Genomic DNA, 22708 nt, shown 5'->3' with positions numbered 1-22708 from the left:
TAAACATTGCATTACAGAAGTCTGTTGTTAGTTTATGTTCATTCCATTTTAACAAATCAATATTAAATTCACCACAAACAAAAAGTGATTTCTTATCACGTACTTTCCCAAAAATATCAACTATGGTATTCATAAACTGATCATAGAAAGAACCAGGCGTTCTATCTATCCAACTCAAGAATAAAATTTAACTTAAACTTAACGTAACTTAAATTTAGTAGAATGAATTTCAATTGTCAAACTCTCCATGATATCATTAACAATTGTACTATCAATTACCTTACATTGAAAATCTTACTGTACATAAAATGCAACGCCACCACCCCTTTTATTTATCCGGTTTATACTAAAAATGCCATACCCTTCTAACACAAAATCAGCACCCTTTTCATTTGTTAACCAAGTCTCACTTATAGCAATGACTTGAAATGTATGTTTTAATGATTTGAAATAATCTTTGATTTGAACAAAATTTGTATAGAGGTTTCTGCTATTAAAATGAATGATTGAAAAACCCTCCAAATTAAGGTTATTAAACTGATTCCCCGAATAATATTCAGAATTTGATTTGTAATCATTATAAAAATGTGCCTCAGGATCAATGTTATTTTCAAAACTAAATGATTTATGTTCAGTCAAATTTAGAAGATTCATTCTCAGAGAGATCATTACTCTCAGTTTCTTCAATAGGAAAATGAAAATCTTCATCTGTCATTTTTTGGCGGAAAAAACTGGTGTAGAAATGAGATTTGCAGAAATTTCCCTTCAAGCTACATTGCTCCATGCCAGGGCACATTTCCCATCATCCCGACCGAATCTATAAACATCGTCACTTATATTGATCCAGATCTCTCAGATTCCGTACCACAACCACCTTAGCTTGCTCTGGTGGTCCATTTAACCTTATAAATACTTTTCCATTCCTTGTCCATGTTGCTTGAATTTTGTTTTGCTTTCTGAAGATACGGCCATTCCTAGCCATTTCAGCATTTTTCTTCGTCAGATGCTCATTTACATACACCCCAGTACCCTTAAGTTTTTTGGACTGTCTCAACACTTCAACCTTATGCTTTTGATTTGCAAACTGGACAACAATCATGGGCTTGGTTTTTTTATCCTTGCATGGAAGAATGTGACAGCTCCTCAGGTGGTGCGTCCTCACCTTGTCACCGGCTGCAGCCCTGGCATAGCTGCGATGTTTGGTATCCAGCCCAGTGATGATAAGGTCATCAGCACGGGAGTACTGCTCCAAGTCATCAATCCTTTGTTCCAGCAGTTCGATCCTCTGGTCCCTTTGGTTGATTGTGGCCCTCAGCTCACGGACCTCCTCCATTAGACCCATGAGGTTCACTTGCTGTTTTACTACTTTGCTAATCTCCTCAGACATAAAATTGAGGGATTTTTTAATCTCTTCTAATTCCTCTGCCAGCTTTTTGGTTGTAATCAACATCTTTTTTCAAGAAGGTCACAAAAAAGAACAAAATAAAGTGTGGGTAGGCTTAATGAAATACCGCTCTGTTGCCAATCACCATGTGCTCCCAGGTCCTTGACAATGTCCTTGATCAAAAAAGCACCAAGTTGACGAAATTTCCAAAAGGATGGAAGTAAAACATTACTGTACCATCGGCACCGAGGCAAATTAAAGTGGTGACAAAGAACACCCTTGCTGTGTCCCCCTTTCCAAGTAAAAGCTAGAATATTTCTTTGAAAATTAAAAGGAAACATTAACGTTATTTCTTTTTCTGAGGCTGAATGGAGCAAAAGAGGTCTAGTGTGTATTTGTGTTTGGACTGAACCAGTCTTCCCAGTCTTGGTTTGAGAGGGTGGAGAAGGACCAGATGAATGGTTGGGAAGTTGACTTTCAACAAGTTTGAGGTCAGCCTGGTGAGGTCAAACATGAATAGAGCTGGATTGACACACACAGAAACACAGCCAAGAAAATAGATCTCTACTTAATATATATTGTCAAATGAATTACATTCACACTCACTGGAAATTACATCAAAACTTTTCAAGTCTGAGCATGAGATTATTGTTTGACTAATGCCAGGCTCAGATTACTGGAGTTTTTCGCCGATTTATCCCCGATTTGCCCCTCCCGACAATCGGAAGAGAAATCTGGATCTGAGTCTTGGTCAGAACCGAAGTTCGGCACAGAATATCTGGTAATGTGAGCTGTGTACAGATAAAATCCTAACCCTCCCGAACCGTTCGAAGATGCATCGGAGCTGCCCTGATAATTTCTAACCTGTTTGATATTTGTGAGTATCTGCATGGAGACATCACTTTATTATGCCTTTCAACATTGGACAATACAACTTTAACGTCCTGGCTGGGACAGCTGACGGTAGCAATGTTAAACCTTTTAGCACTTTTAGCACTAGGCTAGCGATAGCGTACCAACGTTATATTAAAGATAGATATTAAAACTGACGGTTAAATTCTCACCTCCGGTCCTCTGAAATGGACAGCCCGCTTTATGTCTGTCGCTCAAACCATTTCCTCATCCAAACTCGTCTGGCCTTTCACTTTTCTTTGGCAAGCTACTGAACACACCAAAGCATCTGCCTCCTGCCTCTCCGTGGTCACATGAGTTGTTGCATACAGAAGCTCCGTCTGGCAAGAAAATCTTAATAATATCACGTAGTGTCTGATGCACCGTCATGTTCTAAACTTGTAGTGTGAGCTTGTTTGCGATTTGAGAGAAGAAAATTGGTTAAGTTTCTCCTTATGTGCGTGATGCAACCCGATTTCAAAATCAGTTAGGATTTTAAAACTCCTGTAATCTGAGCCCAGTTTAATGGACACTCGGTACATTTGAAGTAAAATATAACATATTTAAAGAATATTAGTGAATTACACAATTAATCAAATTGTCTTTTATTTTTTTGACAAATTATAATGAGTGACTTGGTTGGGTTTTTTTTAGACTATGAGATACTCAGTATGTTTGACTAACAAATATAAGTATAGGAATCAATTTTCTTATTATATTATGCATTAAATTTATCATGTGAAAAGATTAAGTTCTTTGATGGAATTGAGTTTGAGTTAGTTGAGTATATTTGACTGAAAGATAGTTGGTATGTGTGAAATATAACATAACCGTAACATGTGAAAATCCTTTTTAATAAATAATTATCACCATAATTACTAGTTTCAGTATTAATATGTTATAATCTGTATTAAACTGTATTACAAGCTGTTATACTCCTGACAGTAGTAAACTGCTGTATCTTCGGCCTGGACTCCACTGATGGTCAGAATGAAGCCAGATCCACTCCCACTAAAACGATCTGAAACTCCAGACTGACGGGTTGTAGCAGTATAAATCAGGAGTTTACTTTGCTAGATGTATAGTTGTGTGTGTGTGTCTCCTCAGTGAACTGTATCAGTTCCTGCAGTAGCTTCCAGCTGCAGCAGTCAGTTCAGTCTCTGTTCAGTCTGACTGAGGGAGGTTTTTGTACGACGCTTTATCACTGTGTGAACAGAAGCTGACTGTTGATAATGTGGTGACTCTGACAGTAGTAAACTGCTGCATCTTCAGCCTGGACTCCACTGATGGTCAGAGTGAAGTCAGTCCCTGATCCACTGCCTGTAAAACGATCTGGAATCCCTGATGCTCGTTCATTAGCCCTGTAAATGAGTGGTTTAGGAGTTTCTCCATCTCTCTGTTGGTACCAGGCTATAAGGTGGTAGCTGCTATGAACATAAACCGGCTGACTGGTTCTACAGCTGATGGTGACGGAGCCTCCCGGAGCAGAGCTCACTGCTCCAGGCTGAGTCACTGTGACCTGGCCTCTGGACTCTGAGGATACAGAGACAAAAACATAAACCACCGTCATGGTTTTCTCCGCTTCATTTCAGAGGGACGGATGTTCATAGAGGAGAGGAGTTTGATTCTCTGGACTTTACCTGTGAAGCAGCAGCAGAGGAGAGTCCAGATGAGGATGGAGATCAAAGTCATGTTTTGATGAGGAGGATTTCAGTGGCTTCTGTTGTCATGAAGGACAGCTGTCAGTCATCCAGTGTTCAACTCTCAGGACTATAAACTCTCCCAGAGCACTGGAGCATGGTGCTGCTGATGCAAAGTGGCTCTCTATGGAAATGCTCTGACTGACTCCAACAGGGACTTGGATTACTCTGATCATGCTGTTTCTTAATGGATCAATCAAGTTACCAAAATCTCGATTAACAACGTGTCAAAGCTAATTTAAATATAGATTTGGCTTGATGTCTATAAACAAGTTTGCCTGAAGAATTTCTTGTCTTGTTTTAGTTTACTGCTAGAGAAATTAATATTATCGCCAGAAAAAAAAAATGGATGTTGGAAGTAAGCTCACCTGTTTTTACTAATCCATTGGCTACTTTTTAATTTCTTGCATTTTAAATGGAAGCGACTCTAGAAAATGAAATATTTGACTTCCCATGGTAATACATTTTAAATACCAGTTTTCTCTCACCAGTGAAAAACACATTAATAAATGTAATCCAAATGACTAATTAAATTATTATAAGTTCTTGGGCCAGAGGAGAAAGCATGTATTTTAACTAGTAATGTAAAGTTGCATCTTGAGGACTTGTCTGACAAAGTGAGAGTGAGAGGTTTTTGTAGGGCTAATTTTATGGTCATTTTGTTTTGGCTTATACTATACTGAAACACCAAAGTGTACTGACTGTTGCATTTCTTTTTTTTACAATTTTCTGCAACACAGTCAAGATGTAAGTTATGTTTCAACAAACCCATAGAAAAAACACATTTTTCCAGTTTCTAATTTAATTTAAAATACAGTAAGAACGGTTCGCTGATTTAAGATTATCATTTTTTAACTGTAGCCAAATCTGCACTCCTTTTTATTTCCACTGTAGTTTGACATATGTATTCCTGGTCATATGAGGAATCATTCTGTGCTGATATGAATGAGAGGCTTCTTCAAGGGAAGTGAAACAATGTGAGTGAGTGAGTGACTTGGCAGATGTTTTGTGTTTTTGCTTGATAAATATCTTGTTGTTTTGAAACAATAAAGAACTGTTTCCATGGATTTTCACATGATGATTTTGTACATCTTCATATACTGTAAGTTATCAGGATATTTCTTCAAAATTAATCCATGTTTAAGAAAACTCTCTCTCTTAGGTTTTGCCAAAAGTATACAAATGCCACTGTATCCTATCAGATGATGTTCTGTGACCAAGTATGCTATAATCCAAAGGTGAATTTTTTAAATCATTTAACATCTCAAACAGTATCAATAAATAAAACTGAATCCCTCATTTGCAGAGCCATTATGGAAAATACTGCTAAATTATAATGGTATAAAAAAAATGATATAACCAACATAGAAAACAATACCAAGGTTTTTTTTAGCCATGGCAAAGATGAGATGAGCAAAATGATACTTTCACCTAGAATGACATTTTGACAGCTTCCCAGAAATCCACTTTAGGCCTATTAAAATGTTATCCATAATTTTGCTAGTGTCTAAAAAACGTTGTGTGTCTCTTCTCACATCTTTTGCAAGCCTTTAAAGGATTTGAATATCACTTGATCTATCCTATACTGCTGCAGATATGTGCAATCTATTTTCAAACCTGATCCATGCCACACACTTTACTCTGTGTACAAACTTGCCAAAATATCTAATGTGATCGGAAGACCGGATTTGCCTGCAAGCGTAAATGAAGAGTTTCGTTCCAAAATTAGACTGACCATTCGAAAATGTGACACCTGTTCAGAGAAACTAAAACTCACTACTGAATGTTACTCAAGTTATTAGTCATCTTTTTCACTTCTCACCTCGAGTTACATTTTACAGGATGCAACTGTTTTTCCGACAATGACTAATGAACTTAAGAGTAACATTTTTCCCCAAAAATGAATTTAAGCCTGTGAAATCCAGCAGAAAGTGACAGATTCAAAGAATTTACCTGTAGGCCAGGTGATAATTCAATATCATGGTTTATCGTTTGTCTTTCAGTGGAATCATGGTGATGATATGACGATTTTGGGATATCGTGACACAAAATTCTGCTGTCTGAATAATGATGATAACAAGCTAATTATATTTAAAAAATCTGACAAAATTAGTTATATTAGGAATATTATTTGAAAATTTAGTTTTGTTTGACAGCACATCTAACATTACCGTTCAGTTCAGTAGGATGAAGATTAATTTGATTATTTAATGTGATTTTGCATGCGTGAGCTATATCGTGATATAAAAAAAATCCTTAAGATTAATATGTTGATATTGATTTCAACCATATCGCCCAGATCTACTTACCTGCATTCAAAAATGACAGCGTGCAATAAGTCAGCGTACACCAAACAAAGACTATTTTCATCATATATTCATTTATTGGAACAGCTGTTCTCATACAGGGAAAGTGGTTCATCTACTGTACTGTTCAAAGCCACCCAGCTAAAGCATCACTGTGAATTCAGGCAGGTTGTTTTCTGAGCCATTTCTGTCTGACTTATCATGCAACCTGCATACAAGAACCTCCCAAAAAAATAAAACACTCATAACAGTATTGTTCTGTACAGATAGACGGTCATTCAAAAGAGATCAACCAATCTTCATGCTGTTGTTGTCGTTGTTGTTGTTGTTGTTGTTGTTGTGATTGTTTCCCCGGACGCGGCCGCAACCGAATCGCAGCTACCGCCATATAAGGACATAATCACCTTATATGGAGATGATGGGGCGACCGATGCGGGGGAGGCGGAGGGTGTTTATGTGGGGCGCTCCCTGGGGCGGGTGACGTACTGCCACCACAGGGGGGGGAGGTCGCCCTCCTTGCGGGCCGGAGGGAGAGCCTCGGTCCTGGGGCCGCCGGCTGGAGTCTCAGCCTGCAGCTGGGCGACCTGCAGGGTGGAGGGAGGGGCAAAGATTTAGAGGGGCATTAAAGGAGAAAACCAATGTCATTTAGAGTTAGCGCTCACTTACTGTCTACATATAGTTTACATTTCCCCCAAGCAATGCATGCCGTATGAGATTCACTCATTCTTTGTTGTTTTTAAAATACAAACTTTACAGTGTCAAACCTAGCTTGAAATGAACTGCTGTCCCGGCTAACACAGACACCCTGAATAAAAAGCCATGGATGTGACAGTAAAGTGTTTTTGGGGTACTTGGCACAATGAAATAAGGAGAAAACAGAAAGTTTGGCTTCATGTTTCATGTGATGGATTCTCTCGCTCTGTGGAAGTTTGTTTTTCATACTGGACAAGAACGAATGGCAGCAAGAGGCTTCTTCTGAAGGGATGAAAACGAGCCATAGGTCCAGTAAAGCCCGTGACACAAACTTTATTTTGTATCCACTATGAACTTAAGACACAGCAACCTCTAATGGAAAACTAAAAGCTGTCACTGAATGCCTCACCTTTTTCCCCCCACCTACCCTGAACACATAGATCAAGAGGAAAAGGCAAAGACAAAGCATTTTGAATGATAGTTTACAGGTGATTGGCATTATTAAATCTCTCCCATCAACTAAAAACACCCCAATCCTCCAGAAAGCATTGTGATACAAAGCAGCCAGAGGCCTGAGAGCAGTGGGACTTTCTGAACACTCAAGAGAGACGACATGATCCAGACAGCCTGACAGGGTGAAGGAGTCTCACAACCTGACATCTGCTGCCACCTGCTGGATTTGATGGATACAAACTGTCCCACTGCTGCCATAAACCAGTGTCTTTCAACCTAGTCCTCCTGTAGACCCCCTGTCCTGGAACTTTTAGCTCCAACTCTACTCTTGCACACCTGATTCAATTAAGTTGTCATGAGAATGTGTGGCCCTTAACTCAATCAGGTGTGCAAGAATAAGAGTTGGAGCCAAACGCTGCGGGACACGGGGTTCTGGAGGACTGGGTGGAGAATCACAGCCATAAAATGATGTCAACACAGTGGAGAGCGCCATCAAAAAAAGATCAATCAGTTTAAGTGGTAATCGGCAAGAATCCATGTTTTTTTTTATTGGTTTATTTTGTCTCCATCCGGTGCCGGCGGCATGGGGGGGCATTGGGGGGCAATGCCTGTCCAAATGGGCTTTTGTGCCCCCCCAAAATTGAAGCCTAGAAGGTACTAAAATAAAACACACAAGATTTCTGAGCATTTATACTTTATATTTACATTTATATTTACTACATTTACGCTATTTTACTCATTATTTCAGGTGCTGCCCTAGTAATATAGATAGGAGGATGCGGTCAATCTCATATTATTCCATTGCGCATGCAAGCCCTCAACGGTTAGCTTCTGGGCAAAAAAAAAAAAGTCTCTCTAATGCAGCGTTCCAGAGATATTTAGTTTGTCGTATACGACATCATTGACCTGAGGGGGTTAAAATACATAATATAGCCTACAATATAGTAGTAGGCTACAAGTTACATATTAGTGTCGTTGTATTGGTCCATTTGGACGGGAGACGTGCAGCAGCAGTAAATAAACCAATGCGCATTATAAAAAATATAAACATTGTAAATTTGCAGAGAAACCTGTTGCAGAGAAACCCTTATTAACAAGAGGCGTTTTGCTTATGCAAAGAAATAAATCTATTTAAACTAGATACTGCTGACACTAAAATAAATTATCATCAGTCTGGGTTTCAGTGGAGAGTTTTAGTGTCCCATGACAGTCTAGATGCTGCTTCAGAGGCTTTTCCACCCTGACAAGAAGAAAATTCTGGGAGAAAAACTAAATCGGCTTTCAAAAACTCAGTGTAAGTAACTGCTGCTGTAGTGTGTAGCATGCAGAGAGGCAATATGCAGCCTGGCGGTATGTGGACAGGTAACATGCAGCGCAGCCCACCTCTCTGTCCCAGCTCTGCTCCCTCAGTCTCTTCCACTGCTCCCTCTTGGCGAAGTAGTCGGGGTACATGGCCTTCTCCGAGGGGTGCCAGTGGTCCAGAACCCACTCCGGGACCTGCAGGGAGGAGGGACAGCTCAGCAGCTTCATCTACGGCTTCCAGTGGAATCATATCACAATTCTGCTGTCTGAACTGATCGTAACAAGCACATTTTTACTCACAAAATGAGGTATGAAACTTTTTTTTTTTTGAAAATTTCACTTCCGTTTCACACCTAACCTTACCATTCGGTTCAATGGTATTAACATTAATTTGATTATTTGTTGTGATTTTTCATACGTGTGCCGTATCGTGATATATATCGATATCGAAAAAAATCCTCATGTTTATCGTTATATTGATTTCAACCATATCGCCCAGCACTAGTTTCATTCCCATGCAACACAGAAAAAAAAAAAAAAAACTGTAACAGAGGGAACTGGAATTGCATCCAATACATTTCAGAGACACACATAACATACAATAAGTACTACTACTATTACCAGTATTGGTAAGTACCAATGTAACACAGAGAAGCCACTTTAAGCAACAGGTGGACAAGAAACAACAGCAGGCAACAAATCATACTGGGTTGGTAAAATATTAAGTAACTTGTGTATTTTGGAATCCATCAGCCAGTGTGGCTGGAGGATAATTCAATTCAATTCAAATTTGTTTGTATAGCACCGTCTCATACAAAGTAGTTCAAAGTGCTCTACATAAAAACAGAATAAAACAGCAGAAATGTGCAAATAAACAGAAACATCCATGCATAAATACACATAAAAACACATATTGCCTACATACTAAAATCATATCTCGGTATTTTTAGGCTGAATGGTGATACACGATATATATCTCTGTATTTTCTACGAAGTGAGCTAAATGTTCAGTTGTAAGTCGGGCTGGGCGATATGGACAAAATCAAATATCACAATATTTTTGACCACATCCCTCGATATCGATATTGCGACAATATTGTAGGGATGACTATTGGTGCTTTCACAAAATATTTACACAATGAGATTTTTGATAAATAATCATCAGTAATATGGATATAATGACTAAGTGGGTAAAGGCAAATAATAGAACAGCTAGAACAGTCTGGTAAGTTCAAAAAATGACATCACTTTACTGTAATGCAGCCTTTAAAACCAGGAAAAGACACTTATGCCATATCACCATGTTACGATATCTAAAATCTAAGACGATATCTAGTCTCATATCACGATATTGATATAATATCGATATATTGCCCAGCCCTACTACATACACACATAAAAACAAACATAATGTACAAATACAGTGTGTTCATGTAGAGATTTAGAGAGAGATAACCAAGTTAAGTTTCCTGTCCTGCTCTGCTGCATCATATCGAGCCCTGTGTTACCTTGTAGCACTCATATCTCTCGTAGGACGTCCCGCCTGGAGAGTCGGGGAAGATGTAGGGCTGGGGGTGCTGGTTGGCCCAGAACTCCTCCTCTCCCGCCTTCAGCATCATGGTGGCTTTCACCATGTCCTTCTCACTCTTGTTGTCATCGAAGCGAGCGCGCAGCATGCAGGCGTAGAACCGGTACTTGTCCCTGCAGCGGCAACAGAAAGCCACAGCAGAAGCAGTTAATTAGGGATGGGACGATAAATATCAGAATTCAATATATCGCAATACAAAAATGTGTCAATAAGTATCAGGGAGCAGAAAAATGAATGGTGATATCAGCTCCATTTTATCCTGCTGTAGTAATCACACATGAGACGCCTGACCGTCACAATTTCTCCAATGAAATTATATTATTTACACTGTGTATTGACATTTTTCAATTGTTGTTTACATTCTAGCAGCCAATGGCATCGCTGCAAAGATTTGTGTCTCAGAAATAAAACAGAATTCTGCACAGTCAGACTTTGTTGTCACTGAACTTTTATTTACTACATCGTATTGTGGTTGTATTGAATCCTGAACCTCATATCTTGTATCGGATCGTATCGTGACATAAGCAGATCGTCCCATCACTATATATTATTAATAATGTTGCAGGAGAACATTACATCTCTTCTAATTACAATATATCCAGGCAGGATCATACAGAAAGGCAAGCTGTAAAAATGATATATCCACAGAAACATTATGTGTGTATGCATTAACAGCATTCCTTTCTTTTGAGAAAACCCTCTTAAGTGCCTCAGCTTGAACCATAATCCTAAAATAATGTATGCAATGTCTGACACTTAATAACTCATTTCGCAATGTACATGATGTACATGAATGTATTTGTATCCAATACCAATAACCAAGAAGCTTAGTCACTGTATGTTAAGCTGTCTAATATCTGTAGGCCTAATTATAATAATACAGATTTTGTTGTGATGGCATACCATGTCCAGGCTTGGGCCATCCAATATAGTTTTTTTTTAAAACAGTACTAATTACAAGATCACCCAGTGGATGATTTAATTTAATCGAAACAATTGTCTAGAGAACTAATACCTCATTTCCCACTTTTATGGTGTGGATTCTAATCTCAGCATCAATACTATCTGAATAACAGCAGACCCAGTGCCGACATCACACCCAATACAAACATTGTAAGCAAAAATCGGCAGATAATATTGGTGTCTGGGCCATATTTTTACATGACAGTATATGTGTTAGTCTGAGACTCCACTGATGAGGTGGTGATTGATAACAGAAGGTTGTCACCTTCAAACACAACCCTAAGCTTTAAACTAGGCCACAGAATGTACAACTGGAGTTGTATCCTCTTTAAAGTATTGTACATTTATAAATCTGTTCACAAACACTGATAAACGACTGATATTGAGACTTGAGTCAAGTATTGTGAGTTATTTGATTCGCTAGCGCCCGCCGGTAAATGACAATGTTAACCACTTGTCTTTGACCAAAACACTATATACAATGAACTGATTTGAACTAGACAGTGTCCATGTTAAATTACAGTTTGACAAGAGTCAATCGGTTAACTCTAGCTAGCAACAAAGTGAACTGTTTTCCAGCAGTGAAACAGATTGTCTTGTGGAATGAGTGACCCGGTTAGCATTTAGCTGCTAGCCGGGGCAGCACAGCGAACAGGCCAACAACAACGCCGTCTGAGATTTTATTTAATTTTTTTTACCATCCGTCGGAAAATTTAAATGACGCCAACTTCACTTACCTAAATATGCACCATGACTCCAGGTGCCTCAGTGATTTTTTGTAGAGCCGCAACACCTTTTGCTGGTGAGTAAGATACGCAGAGGCCATTTTTACTGTCCCCTGTCACCTTCTCGCCGAGCGAGGAGGATTCTGGGAGTTCGGATGCTTGGAGTTTTGGCCACTACAAAACGCGCAAAAATATTTCTTAATATTTAGTTGCCCTTTTTGCCACGTTATAATTGGAAATTCCAACGATGATGATTACATACAAATTCCCTCCAAGCTGTAAATCGTGTATAATATTTGGATATGACTGAGAGAGTAAATATTTCAGTAATGTGATTTCCATCTACTACAGTAAATACGGTATTCCAGCGTTATGGGACTGGTGAGAGCTGCATGTGTGTCTCTTTTTAGAAGCTTTGCTCAAACAGCCATGGCCCAACACAGTTTCATTGGTAAGACACGTTTGTTATAGTTTAACACCGATAAGTCAACAAGAAAGCTCAACATGGCTAAATGTGTTTCTGCATCCTGTTGTCTCTGTAAACAGAACGAGCTGCGTGTTTAGTCAGCTAGCTAGCTAGCTAACAGTCCTGCAGCTCTGGGTGGAAGAAATGACAACACAGCAGTCAGAAGCTTGCTGCTGTGCAGGGAAACTCTCACATGGTTTATTTACCAGTGAGCCAATGTTATTTGGTTGATATCTGTTCACCATTTCTCACCAGCAGCTTCTGTTCACTCAAAACATTAAGGTAATATTGACCAGTGGTGGAAGAAGTACTCACATCTTTTAATTAAGTAAAAGTAGAAATACCACAGTATACAAATACTAGCTTACAAGTAAAAGTCCTGCATTCAAAATGTTACTTAAGTAAAAGTACAAAAGTATTAGCATCAAAATGTACTTAAAGCAACAAAAGTAAAAGTACTCATTATGAAGAATGGCCCATTTCAGAATAATAGAGTATATATTATATTATTGAATTATAATTATTGATGCATTAATGTGTACGCATCACTTTAATGTTGCAGCTAGAAAAGGTGGGGCTGATTTCCACTACTTTATATACTGCCGGGTAGTTTACAGTAATTTATAATAATAGTACAAGTACCTCAAAATTGTACTTAAGTACAGTATTCGAGTAAATGTACTTAGTTACTTTCCACCTCTGATATTGACAACAGAGACATATGCAGTAGATCTACTGTGCTTAGCATTCAAGTGAGAAGTCATGAATAACTAATTGAGGTGGTGGGTCCTGTGGGGATCAAACCCCTAACCCTGGCAGTATTAGCTTGCACAGGTTCAGGACCAGGATGATGATGATGATGAGGAGGATGATGAAGATGGTAGTAGTGATGATGGTGACACCCTCTCCCTCCCTCCCCAGATATCGGTGTGAACCTGACAGATCCCATGTTCAGAGGACTGTACAGAGGGAAACAGAAACATGACGGTAAGTGCTCCTGTTTGTTACCGAAAAATACGTCTATCCACTTTGTCTGTATGTCAGTTGTTGGCAGAGTTTGTCTGAGGCGGCTGTGTTTTTCTTTCTCACAGATGACTTTGATCAGATCATCGACAGAGCGGTCAAAGCCGGGGTCCAAAAGGTAAGCCAGCCATGTGTGTATCCTTTACAGGGTTCCTACGCAGGTCTGGAAAGTCTGGAAAAGTATTAAAAATGAATTTGATCATTTCCAGGTCTTGAATAGTTTGGGAATTTGAAAAAATGTCTGGAAAAGTATGGAAAATGTTGCGGTTCAGGTCCGATACACACATAATTCTAGCTTTTATGTTGTTGTAGAGCCACTTTGAGTCCACAGTTTTTGTTGATGTGAAGAATAATGTTCAGATAGAGGGACGCTCTTATTACCCAGCCGCTGTCAGCATGCATTATATCAAATACCCACCAAAATCAAATCCAGTCAAGAACATAGGGTCTGGGAAAAATATGGAATTTTAAAATGGAAACCGTGTAGGAACCCTGCCAATCATCTCACATATTCTGATATTTGTCGCTGTGAAGAACAATCTTCATCTATACAGTGATATGACCTAGTTAGCAGGGGCAAGATGTCTATCTGCGGAAATCATATTGAAGACCAGACAAAATCTGCAAAACAAATCAAGGTCTGGAAAATGTATGGAATTTTTCAATTGAAAATGCGTAGGAACCCTGCCTTTAGATGTGATATAAGTGTACAACTGTATGTATATGTGATGTATATGTTCTGTCTGTACTGTGTTTACCAGTATGCACTTGTGTTACTGTGTTACTGTGTTACTGTGTTACTGTTACTGTGTTAACATGTCCCAGCACCAATGGCACCAAGACAGATTCCTGTTAATTTACTGTAATTGGTAGATAAAGTGATTCTTTACCGTCTGTAGTCTGAGTAATGTAATGTCTGCTGCTCTGTTACAGTTTATGATCACAGGAGGAAACCTTGAAGACAGCAAGGAGGCCCTCAAACTAGCTGAGACCAGAGGTAAAGATAACAGTGACTGTAGTTAAAACCACTGTAGACGAGTCTGAATTAAAACCATCACGAGGTCCAAAGCAACATGATCTTGTAAAAAGTCGTGAAATGAGCACAAACTCTGAAACGCAGATTTACCTGCTGTGGACACAAATTTTATGAAGAGTACGTTCCTCCACTACGAACTGGATTCTGTGACAAAAACAAGAATTGGACTCGACATTTTCAGCTAACGGTTGACTAACAGTTATGTTTAGGAAAGTAAAACAACTTGGTTACGGTTTGGAAAAGGCTTTGGTCCTGGTTAAATAAGGAAAGCATTAGCTAAATTAAATTAAAATGTAGAAATCTTCCAAAGGGTCCAAAGGAGGTTGAAATCGAGTCCTATTCAAGACCAAGACCAAAATGTCTTTCCAAATGTAAAAACAAACCAAACAACAGTACAATTTACCATATTTTTAGATAGGAAAGAAGAAGTAGAGTCAACATCCAATATAGCTGAGACCAAGATGAGTCAGAGTCAAAATAGGAAACGAGGCAAATCCAAGATGTCGATGGTCGATACACAATCTTACACAGGCTCAGATTAGCTTCCTTTTTTGGTTTAGATGCAATGCAACATCAGCAGAATAGAAAATAATACAGTGCAAGACAACAAAATGTCAGAGAATACAATAGAATGTAATAGAACTTTTTAGAAGCCTGTCACAGAATGCTTGGAGAGCGGTTACCGGTGGTTACGTGACGGACATGCCGCCATGTTGGAGGAATGAAAACAATGTATGGTCGGACTCTTCCTCAGTGAGAAAATAAAGAAAACGCCTCCTCTCTGGGTGTTTGGTATTTTATGCTGTAAAATGATGAAAATGTCAGGGGGGGAACGCTCCACCCGCTGATCGTGGTGTGATTTCTTCAGCCGTGTTTGCAGCGATGCTTCTCCCTGTGCAGATGAGTTTTACAGCACCGTCGGCTGCCATCCGACCCGCTGCGGTGAGTTTGAGCGGAGCGGAGCGGAGCAGTACCTGTCCGGACTGAGGGAGCTGGCAGCAGCACACAGAGGGAAGGTGGTGGCTGTGGGAGAATGTGGACTAGGTGTGTGAGCTTTCTGCAGTGATGCAGTGTATAAATATACAAATTAGCTTTTTTATTTGTTCCTTTTATTTCACAGTACTTTGAGTACTCAGTCTCATCATAACAAGAAAAATGTTTGGCTTCTAAAAACATCTCACATCTAAACAAACCAAACAAATTACAGAGTACTACTACTACTACTACTACTACTACTACTACTACTACTGCTACTGCTACTACTACTAGTACTGTTACTACCACTACTGCTTCTACTACTACTACTACTACTGCTACTGCTACTGCTACTGCTACTACTGCTACTACTGCTACTGCTACTACTACTAGTACTGCTACTACCACTACTGCTTCTACTACTACTACTACTACTACTACTACTACTGTTACTGTTACTGCTGCTACTGCTACTATTGTTGCTACTATTACTAGGCTGCTACTACTACTACTACTACTTCTACTACTACTACTACTGCTACTGCTACTACTACTAGTACTGCTACTACTACTACTACTACTACTACTACTACTACTACTACTACTTTTAACTAGCTATGACTTTCCTGATACAGGCCTGAAACTCTTTTTTGCACTTTGCTTCGCACTTATGCACTGCTGCACTTCTTTTAAAATGCTGTCTTTTACTTGATTTTATGCATTCTGATGCATTCTATGTATTCTCTTCTCATCTTTATCTTATTTTCACTATTATTATCAAGTTTTAAGTGAAGCACTTGGTGCATGAAATTACTTTGTTGTAAAGCACTTTGAGCTGCATTTCTTGTATGAAAGGTGCTATACAAATAAAGTTTATTATTATTATTACTACTGCTAGTACTATTACTGCTCCTACTACTACTACTGCTGCCCCTACTGCTACTGCTTCTTCTACTACCACTACTACTAATAATAAAAGCATACAAATAAAACCTTAATAGCGGAAACTGATGTGATTAATATCAGTTGGATTCTGTGCCGTTTTATGTTCTAAATAAAACATATACAATACAACATTCTACAGCTAACACTGATACACAGTCACCATATACATACAATAATAATAATAGTAATATTGATATGTATTGGATGGTGATATGTTGAAACTGTATTGTCTCTTCTGACTGTTCCAGATTTCGACAGGTTGGAATTCTGCCCAAAAGAGACTCAGCTCAAGTAAGTTTCTGTTTCACTACTGGAGATTTAAAGGTATAATATGTAAAATTTCCGCATTAAAATATCTAAAAACGACTAGACCTATGCTATATATTTTTTTGAGTTGTGTACTTACATTATCCCAAATGTTTCCAACAATGTTCAAACCCAGAGAAATCTGTCATTTTATTCAAGGTAACGGTGCGTTTCATTTGGTCGCCTGTCATGGCGTCATATCCCCTTTACCCCCTGACTTCCTGTCATGGCGTCATATCCCCTTTACCCCCTAACTTCCTGTCATGGCGTCATATCCCCTTTACCCCCTGACTTCCTGTCATGGCGTCATATCCCCTTTACCCCCTAACTTCCTGTCATGGCGTCATATCCCCTTTACCCCCTGACTTCCTGTCATGGCGTCATATCCCCTTTACCCCCTAACTTCCTGTCACGGCGTCATATCCCCTTTACCCCCTAACTTCCTGTCACGGCGTCATATCCCCTTTACCCCCTAACTTCCTGTCATGGCGTCATATCCCCTTTACCCCCTAACTTCCTGTCATGGCGTCATATCCCCTTTACCCCCTAACTTCCGGGGAAACGGGAAACACCAGATGATCCGTCAGAGAGTGAGGAAGGAAGTCGGCCAGCTAGCTAGCTAGCCGCTCTAGCCGCTCTGTTGTTTTTTTAATTCTATTATATTCTATTCTATTCTATTCTAGTTTTTATCGCTCACTGTGGCGGATCACGATTATTCATTCCCGTTTGCTGCGCGTTCTGTCGCCGAAGCTGTCCCCCTAAAAAAAAAACTCCCATGATCCCACGGTTCTTCATGATGTCATCAAACTACGGCTTTTGTTATTGTTTTGATTGAGAGAGCCCTAGCAGCAGAAATTACATACTGTGTGATTAAAGCTGTGCTAGGCAAGATTTTTATGCAAGGCTGCAGTCAAGACCACCTGAGTCAAGTCGATTCCAAGACCAGGTCCAGTCGAGTCTGAGTCAAGACCGGGTCCAAAGTGGTTTCTAAATGAAATATTTCAGCATTGCCAATATGCCCATATTCCATGATTATTACAGTACTTGTTGAAACTAAACGATCTCTTGCCAGATACTTTGAGAAGCAGTTTGACCTGGCAGAGGAGACCAAGCTGCCCATGTTCCTCCACTGCAGGAACTCCCATCAGGACTTCATCGGTAGGTTTCTGCAGCAGGTGTTACTGACCCAGGCTTGTGCATGAGAAGAACATTTAAGCAAAATGTTTCTATTTTTTTTTTTTTCCTTTATTTTGACAGACATCATGAAGAGAAATCGAGACAGATGTGTTGGAGGAGTGGTGAGGAGACTTTTTTTTTTTTTTTTTTTTTTTTTTAAATCAGTTTAATGAGCCAGAACTGAATTATGGATTTCTGGTGATAATGATGGAGATTGTTTCACTTTCTTCTTTCTAATCAATTCCACAGCTTTTAAAGCACAAAAGCAGAAAATATGTGAAGAGTATTATTCCAAAACAAGATCGTCACCATCTGAAAAAAGTGACAGCTACTCTTAGAAAATGATTCCTGGCATGAAAGTAAAACTCACTATTGAAAAATATTTAATTTAGGAGCTAGTTTAAGACTTTTGTGTACGCCAGGATACAATCATCTACATGCTGTATTTGAAACTGATGTGCTTTTGAAAATGGATATATAGCGTTTCGGAACAAAACCCTATTTCAAAGTAATAATTTGTTACATTTTCATATAAATAAATGTCTGTCTCTGCTGATGATTGATAAAACACAGTAGAGATTCAGCCTATATCCAGTTCATAAATCTTCTCCACTGTCTGTTCTAAACAGCCGGTGTCTGGTCGCTCTTTCCAGGGAAAAATCCTCTGACGCACAGGAAGTGATGCGATTTACGTTTCCTGTGTTGTGCTAAAATTTGTAGTCCCCTAAAAACTGTTTCAGTGGCGGTTTGTCCTTGTTTTGTTTTCGGTGTGTGTTGCTGTTAGAGCTACAATGATTAATCGATTACTTGTCAACTATTAAATTAATCGCCACCTATTTTGATAATCGATTAATCGGTTTGAGTAATTTTTTAAGAAAAATAACTCAAAATTCTCTGATTCCAGCTTCTTAAATGTGAATATTTTCTGGTTTCTTTCCTCCTCTATGACAGTAAACTGAATATCTTTGGGTTGTGGACAAAACAAGACATTTGAGGACGTCATCTTGGGCTTTGGGAAACACTGATCCACATTTTTCACCGTTTTCTGACATTTTATAGACCAAACAACTAATCGATTAATCAAGAAAATAATCGACAGATTAATCGACAGTGAAAATAATCGCTAGTTGCAGCCCTAGTTGCTGTTTTGCCACTGCACAAGGAAATTATCATGTGGGAAATGTGTTTACTAAATAAGTCGACAAATGTAGAGCCTGACAACTTCCTTGTATAATCAGTAAACATTTTGTGGTCTGAGAAATGAATATCATAAACAAGCGTTCACTATCATGCGTTACTTTCATTCTTTGTAATCTCGTGAAATGATTGTAAAAACTGAAAAGTGAACAATAGCAAAACAATCCACAAAAATGCAAATTATTTTGTTAATTATTTCCTGGCAAGAAATCAAGTTGAAGACACTGAAAGGGGAAACGCATTTTTGTTTTTTTCTTAGGGGAAGCAAATTTTGGCACACCACCAAAGTGATCTCTGGGAAGTGTAGTGCAGAAACTCCACAGCAGTGACGGCTCATCACCAAAGATTGAGACAAGTTTAAAAAAAATAGGCTCTTGCAAATTTCCACTTTAATTTTCCTCTCAGGTTCACTCATTTGATGGCAGCGCGGAGGAGGCTGCTGCCCTCATAGACCTGGACCTCTATATTGGAATAAATGGATGGTGAGAGGATGATGAGATGTAATGAGTTAGATTTCCTTTCAAAAATTGTGTGTGTCTCAGCTTTCCTGCTGTCTCAGTGAAGAGGAATAGACTCCATTCTCCCTTTTTAAACAAACAGTTAAAAGGGATTTTTAACAGTAGTAAAAGACATGGAGACAGTTTTAATTGCTTGAGTCTTGACTTGATGCATGAAGAGAAGACTTGAGACTCGACTTGACTTGGGTTCTGGTGACTTGGGACTTGACTCTGTCTTGTACTCTGATGACTTGAAAAGGTTTCTAAAGTCTTGACTTGAGATCTTGTGTTTGTGTAAATGACTTAGATTGAAAGTGATGAGATTTGTTCCAGCAGACGACTGAATTTAAATTCTGTTTTCTGAATTTGTATGGAATGATTGAATTTATTGAAGTTGAAACTGATTATAGAAATCAAACTCATGATGCTCTTACCAAGTTTTTATCCTATTAAAACCATATTGCTTTGAAAAGTCCTAGATATTTAGTTTTCTTTAAGATATTAAATTGATACTGGACTCTTGATTTGTTCTAACTTGACTTGCTGTTCTACATTCAGACTTGAGACTTGACATTAATGACATGGACTTGACTTGAGACTTGTGCCTCAAGACTTCAGACTGACTTGGGACTCGAGCAAAGTTGACTTGAATTGAAAGGTGTTCCTTTTTTCTTTTTTCAGCTCCTTGAAAACAGAGGCCAATATTGAAGCTATGAAGTCTATTCCTACCGAGAGACTTATGATTGAAACAGGTTGGTTTCAGACAGTTTTCTGCCATATAAAAGACAGTTGACAAAATATGGCTAATAAACGGTAACTAGAATAGAAATTACCTTAGAACTTGAGTGACAGAATGGACGCTGCTGTTAAAAAATTATATTCTAGAAAGGTAATTTTGGCCGGTACACAATTTCACAACCATAGGATGTTCGATAATATTATTATGAAAATTAAGAAGTGTGAATTGCATGAGACACGTTTCACATTCATGTCAGATTTACTACAAATATGAGCTGCTGCAAACTACAGAAGTGCGTCAACACAGGCTGCAAACATGGCAGTGAAATCAATCAATCAATAAATCGTCTCTGTTCCCTCCAGATGCTCCGTGGTGCGGGGTGAAGAACACTCACGCCGGCTCCAAACACATTAAAACCACATTTCCCACGAAGAAGAAATGGGAGGCGGGGCACTGTCTGAAGGACAGGAACGAGCCGTGTCACATCATGTGAGCAGAAGTTTGTCTCTATACAGAGGCTGTGGCCAGAATGGATCACTATTCCCTCATGTGTATTTCCCTATATAGCTCTGCTCTATTAGTGCACTAATTAGCGGTAAATCACACATGAATAATGAGTGAATTCAGACACTTAATTCATCATCAACCATCATCGACCTGCGTCTGCGTTCACCAGTCACATAAACAAATGTTTCAGCTAACATTTGACAAGTTACCAATATTACTTCAAAGCCATATATGTGTCACTAGCTGACATTAAACATAAATATTCACCGACGTTCCCATCTAGGCGTTTTCCGACCTTATGTCGGTGAATAAATATTCTCTGTGTCGGAGTTGCGTGCGGCTTCTTTTTTCTGTTTATTTTCACACAGCCAGTATTTCACCAATCCAGGTGTGCGGTTTCCTTCAGGTTTTGGATTCTCACTAGCTGACATTAACAAAAAACACCTTACAATAAGCTCTGTACCGTATAACCTGCAGCTAGAGATAAATAACCTTCCTGAACAACAGACCTTAATGTTAATGTTAATTTTAACGAGCTCAAATTAACTTAACACAACGAGCACTTATAATTAGTTGTGAATTGGCAGTTAAAAGAAAACATCTTTAGAGTTGCTTGATGTCTTTTTGGTACCAAAGTTTATTTACTTGTTTATTTTGTAAACGAGGTTTGGTGCCATCATTATAAAACGGGTTACAACTTGGTTGCTTGGTAACGGCCAGGTGACGACAGACTCGCAATGCATTTTGGTATACTTTCACCGTTTTAGTGACCAGGCTTGTTCACTACATATTACAGTGCATTGTGGGAAATATGTAGTGCCGTCAAAATCATTCCACAGTATCATTTTGCAATTCGGACACTAACAAAAAATGTCTGACGTATGTATTAATGCCCTAAAACACAGATAGTGATCCATCCAGTCACAGCCAGAGTTCATTGTAATAGAATCTTCTCACCAACATGGCTGACAAACTATGGGTAAACATGTGGGTTCAAACATCGATCACATTTGTCCTCCACCTCTGGGTAAATTTCAGACAATTTAGACAAATGGACCCTGTGTATAACCTTAAACTGAATGAGTGAATATACTGTATTTCATTAACTGTGTCTCCCAGACAAGTCCTGGAGGTGATGGCAGCAGCCAGGGAAGAGGACCCAGCGGAGATCGCCAACACAATCTACAACAACACCATCAAAGTTTTCTTCAGCTCCAGCTGATAATAAACCGCTTCAAAACCCTCTGAAGACTGGCTGCTTTGTCCCGAGCCCTGATCTACCACCACATGGACTAAGTCTGGATTGAAAGGCGTTCGGAAAATGTCTTGAATTCAGTGCCGCATTACTTATTTCTGTGCTCAAATCTCCACAGAGCCTCTGTGTGTATGAACATTGGGTTCAGGGTCGACTCTCTTGCCTTGTTTGGAAAAGTCGAGTATGTTCTTATCTTCTAAAATAAAGATTTCCATTTTTCTTTTATTTCTACTGCATGCTCCAGTTTTTGCTGTAGAATTCTTTAACTAATCAAGATGCCAAACAAGAAGATTGGTCCAAAGTAATTATTGTCTTTTCAGTTATTAAAGGAATAGTTCATCCCCAAATGAGACTTCATTCAATATCTACTCACATATCAGTGGAAACTCTATTGAAGTTGTTAGGACAGTAAACACACAGCGAGTTTGAGCCCCTGTAGCTCCATCTCAGCCTTCTGCTAAACTATTGAAGTTAACATTACAACTTTTTACAGCTCCAAAAAAAAAAGCATAAAATGTCCATCAAATTTCTCCAAACAGCTTCTGCAGCCAAAGAGTTTTGTAGCCAAACAATTGCACAAA

General features: G+C 38.9%; 2 protein-coding genes and 1 gene segment (V, D, J or C); 1 reads left to right on the top strand and 2 right to left on the bottom strand.

Moving 5' to 3' along the window:
• Window positions 1–3476: 3476 nt before the first annotated feature.
• Window positions 3477–3845, bottom strand: LOC139664539 (immunoglobulin kappa variable 3-20-like). The segment is given in 1 exon segment: window positions 3477–3845. A coding segment is annotated over 1 exon segment (369 nt).
• A 2502-nt stretch (window positions 3846–6347) lies between these two features.
• ndufb9 (NADH:ubiquinone oxidoreductase subunit B9) lies at window positions 6348–12133 on the bottom strand. 2 transcript variants are annotated; one of them, XM_071543408.1, is made up of 4 exons: window positions 12018–12133; window positions 10238–10430; window positions 8811–8924; window positions 6348–6865 (listed from the first exon to the last, which is right to left on the bottom strand). In XM_071543408.1, the coding sequence occupies exons 1-4, from the start codon at window positions 12104–12106 to the stop codon at window positions 6734–6736; spliced, it is 528 nt and encodes a 175-aa protein (XP_071399509.1). In that variant the 5' UTR covers window positions 12107–12133; the 3' UTR covers window positions 6348–6733. The 2 variants fall into 2 exon arrangements, with proteins under 2 accessions (XP_071399509.1, XP_071399510.1); XM_071543409.1 differs by having other exon boundaries at window positions 12030–12106.
• A 244-nt stretch (window positions 12134–12377) lies between these two features.
• Window positions 12378–22378, top strand: tatdn1 (TatD DNase domain containing 1). Of its 2 annotated transcripts, none has more exons than XM_071543410.1 (12): window positions 12378–12456; window positions 13393–13458; window positions 13563–13612; window positions 14428–14491; window positions 15431–15574; window positions 16699–16741; window positions 17829–17914; window positions 18014–18054; window positions 19535–19611; window positions 20308–20378; window positions 20728–20854; window positions 21992–22378. In XM_071543410.1, the coding sequence occupies exons 1-12, from the start codon at window positions 12378–12380 to the stop codon at window positions 22092–22094; spliced, it is 951 nt and encodes a 316-aa protein (XP_071399511.1). In that variant the 3' UTR covers window positions 22095–22378. The 2 variants fall into 2 exon arrangements, with proteins under 2 accessions (XP_071399511.1, XP_071399513.1); XM_071543412.1 differs by lacking the exon at window positions 12378–12456 and adding an exon at window positions 12676–12753.
• The last annotated feature ends 330 nt before the right edge of the window (window positions 22379–22708 follow it).

The sequence above is a fragment of the Centroberyx affinis genome, unplaced genomic scaffold (assembly GCF_046629955.1).
Source record: "Centroberyx affinis isolate AG114_WGS23_722 - 3 ecotype Tasmania unplaced genomic scaffold, CSIRO-AGI_Caff_v1 ptg004312l_1, whole genome shotgun sequence".
In the NCBI taxonomy this organism is placed as follows: Eukaryota; Metazoa; Chordata; class Actinopteri; order Beryciformes; family Berycidae; genus Centroberyx; species Centroberyx affinis.
The sequence above is the reverse complement of the archived record's forward strand: the minus strand, read 5'-3'. Positions and strand labels throughout refer to the sequence as shown.

Coding starts and splice junctions, on each gene's coding strand:
- ndufb9 (XM_071543408.1), bottom strand. CDS start 12,106: ATGGCCTCTGCGTATCTTACTCACCAGCAAAAGGTGTTGCGGCTCTAC. Junction 8,925..10,237: donor AGAGATATGAGTGCTACAAG/GTAACACAGGGC, acceptor TCCTCCCTGCAG/GTCCCGGAGTGGGTTCTGGA. Junction 6,866..8,810: donor AGCAGAGCTGGGACAGAGAG/GTGGGCTGCGCT, acceptor TCCACCCTGCAG/GTCGCCCAGCTGCAGGCTGA.
- tatdn1 (XM_071543410.1), top strand. CDS start 12,378: ATGGGACTGGTGAGAGCTGCATGTGTGTCTCTTTTTAGAAGCTTTGCT. Junction 14,492..15,430: donor CAAACTAGCTGAGACCAGAG/GTAAAGATAACA, acceptor CTCCCTGTGCAG/ATGAGTTTTACAGCACCGTC. Junction 15,575..16,698: donor TGTGGGAGAATGTGGACTAG/GTGTGTGAGCTT, acceptor TGACTGTTCCAG/ATTTCGACAGGTTGGAATTC.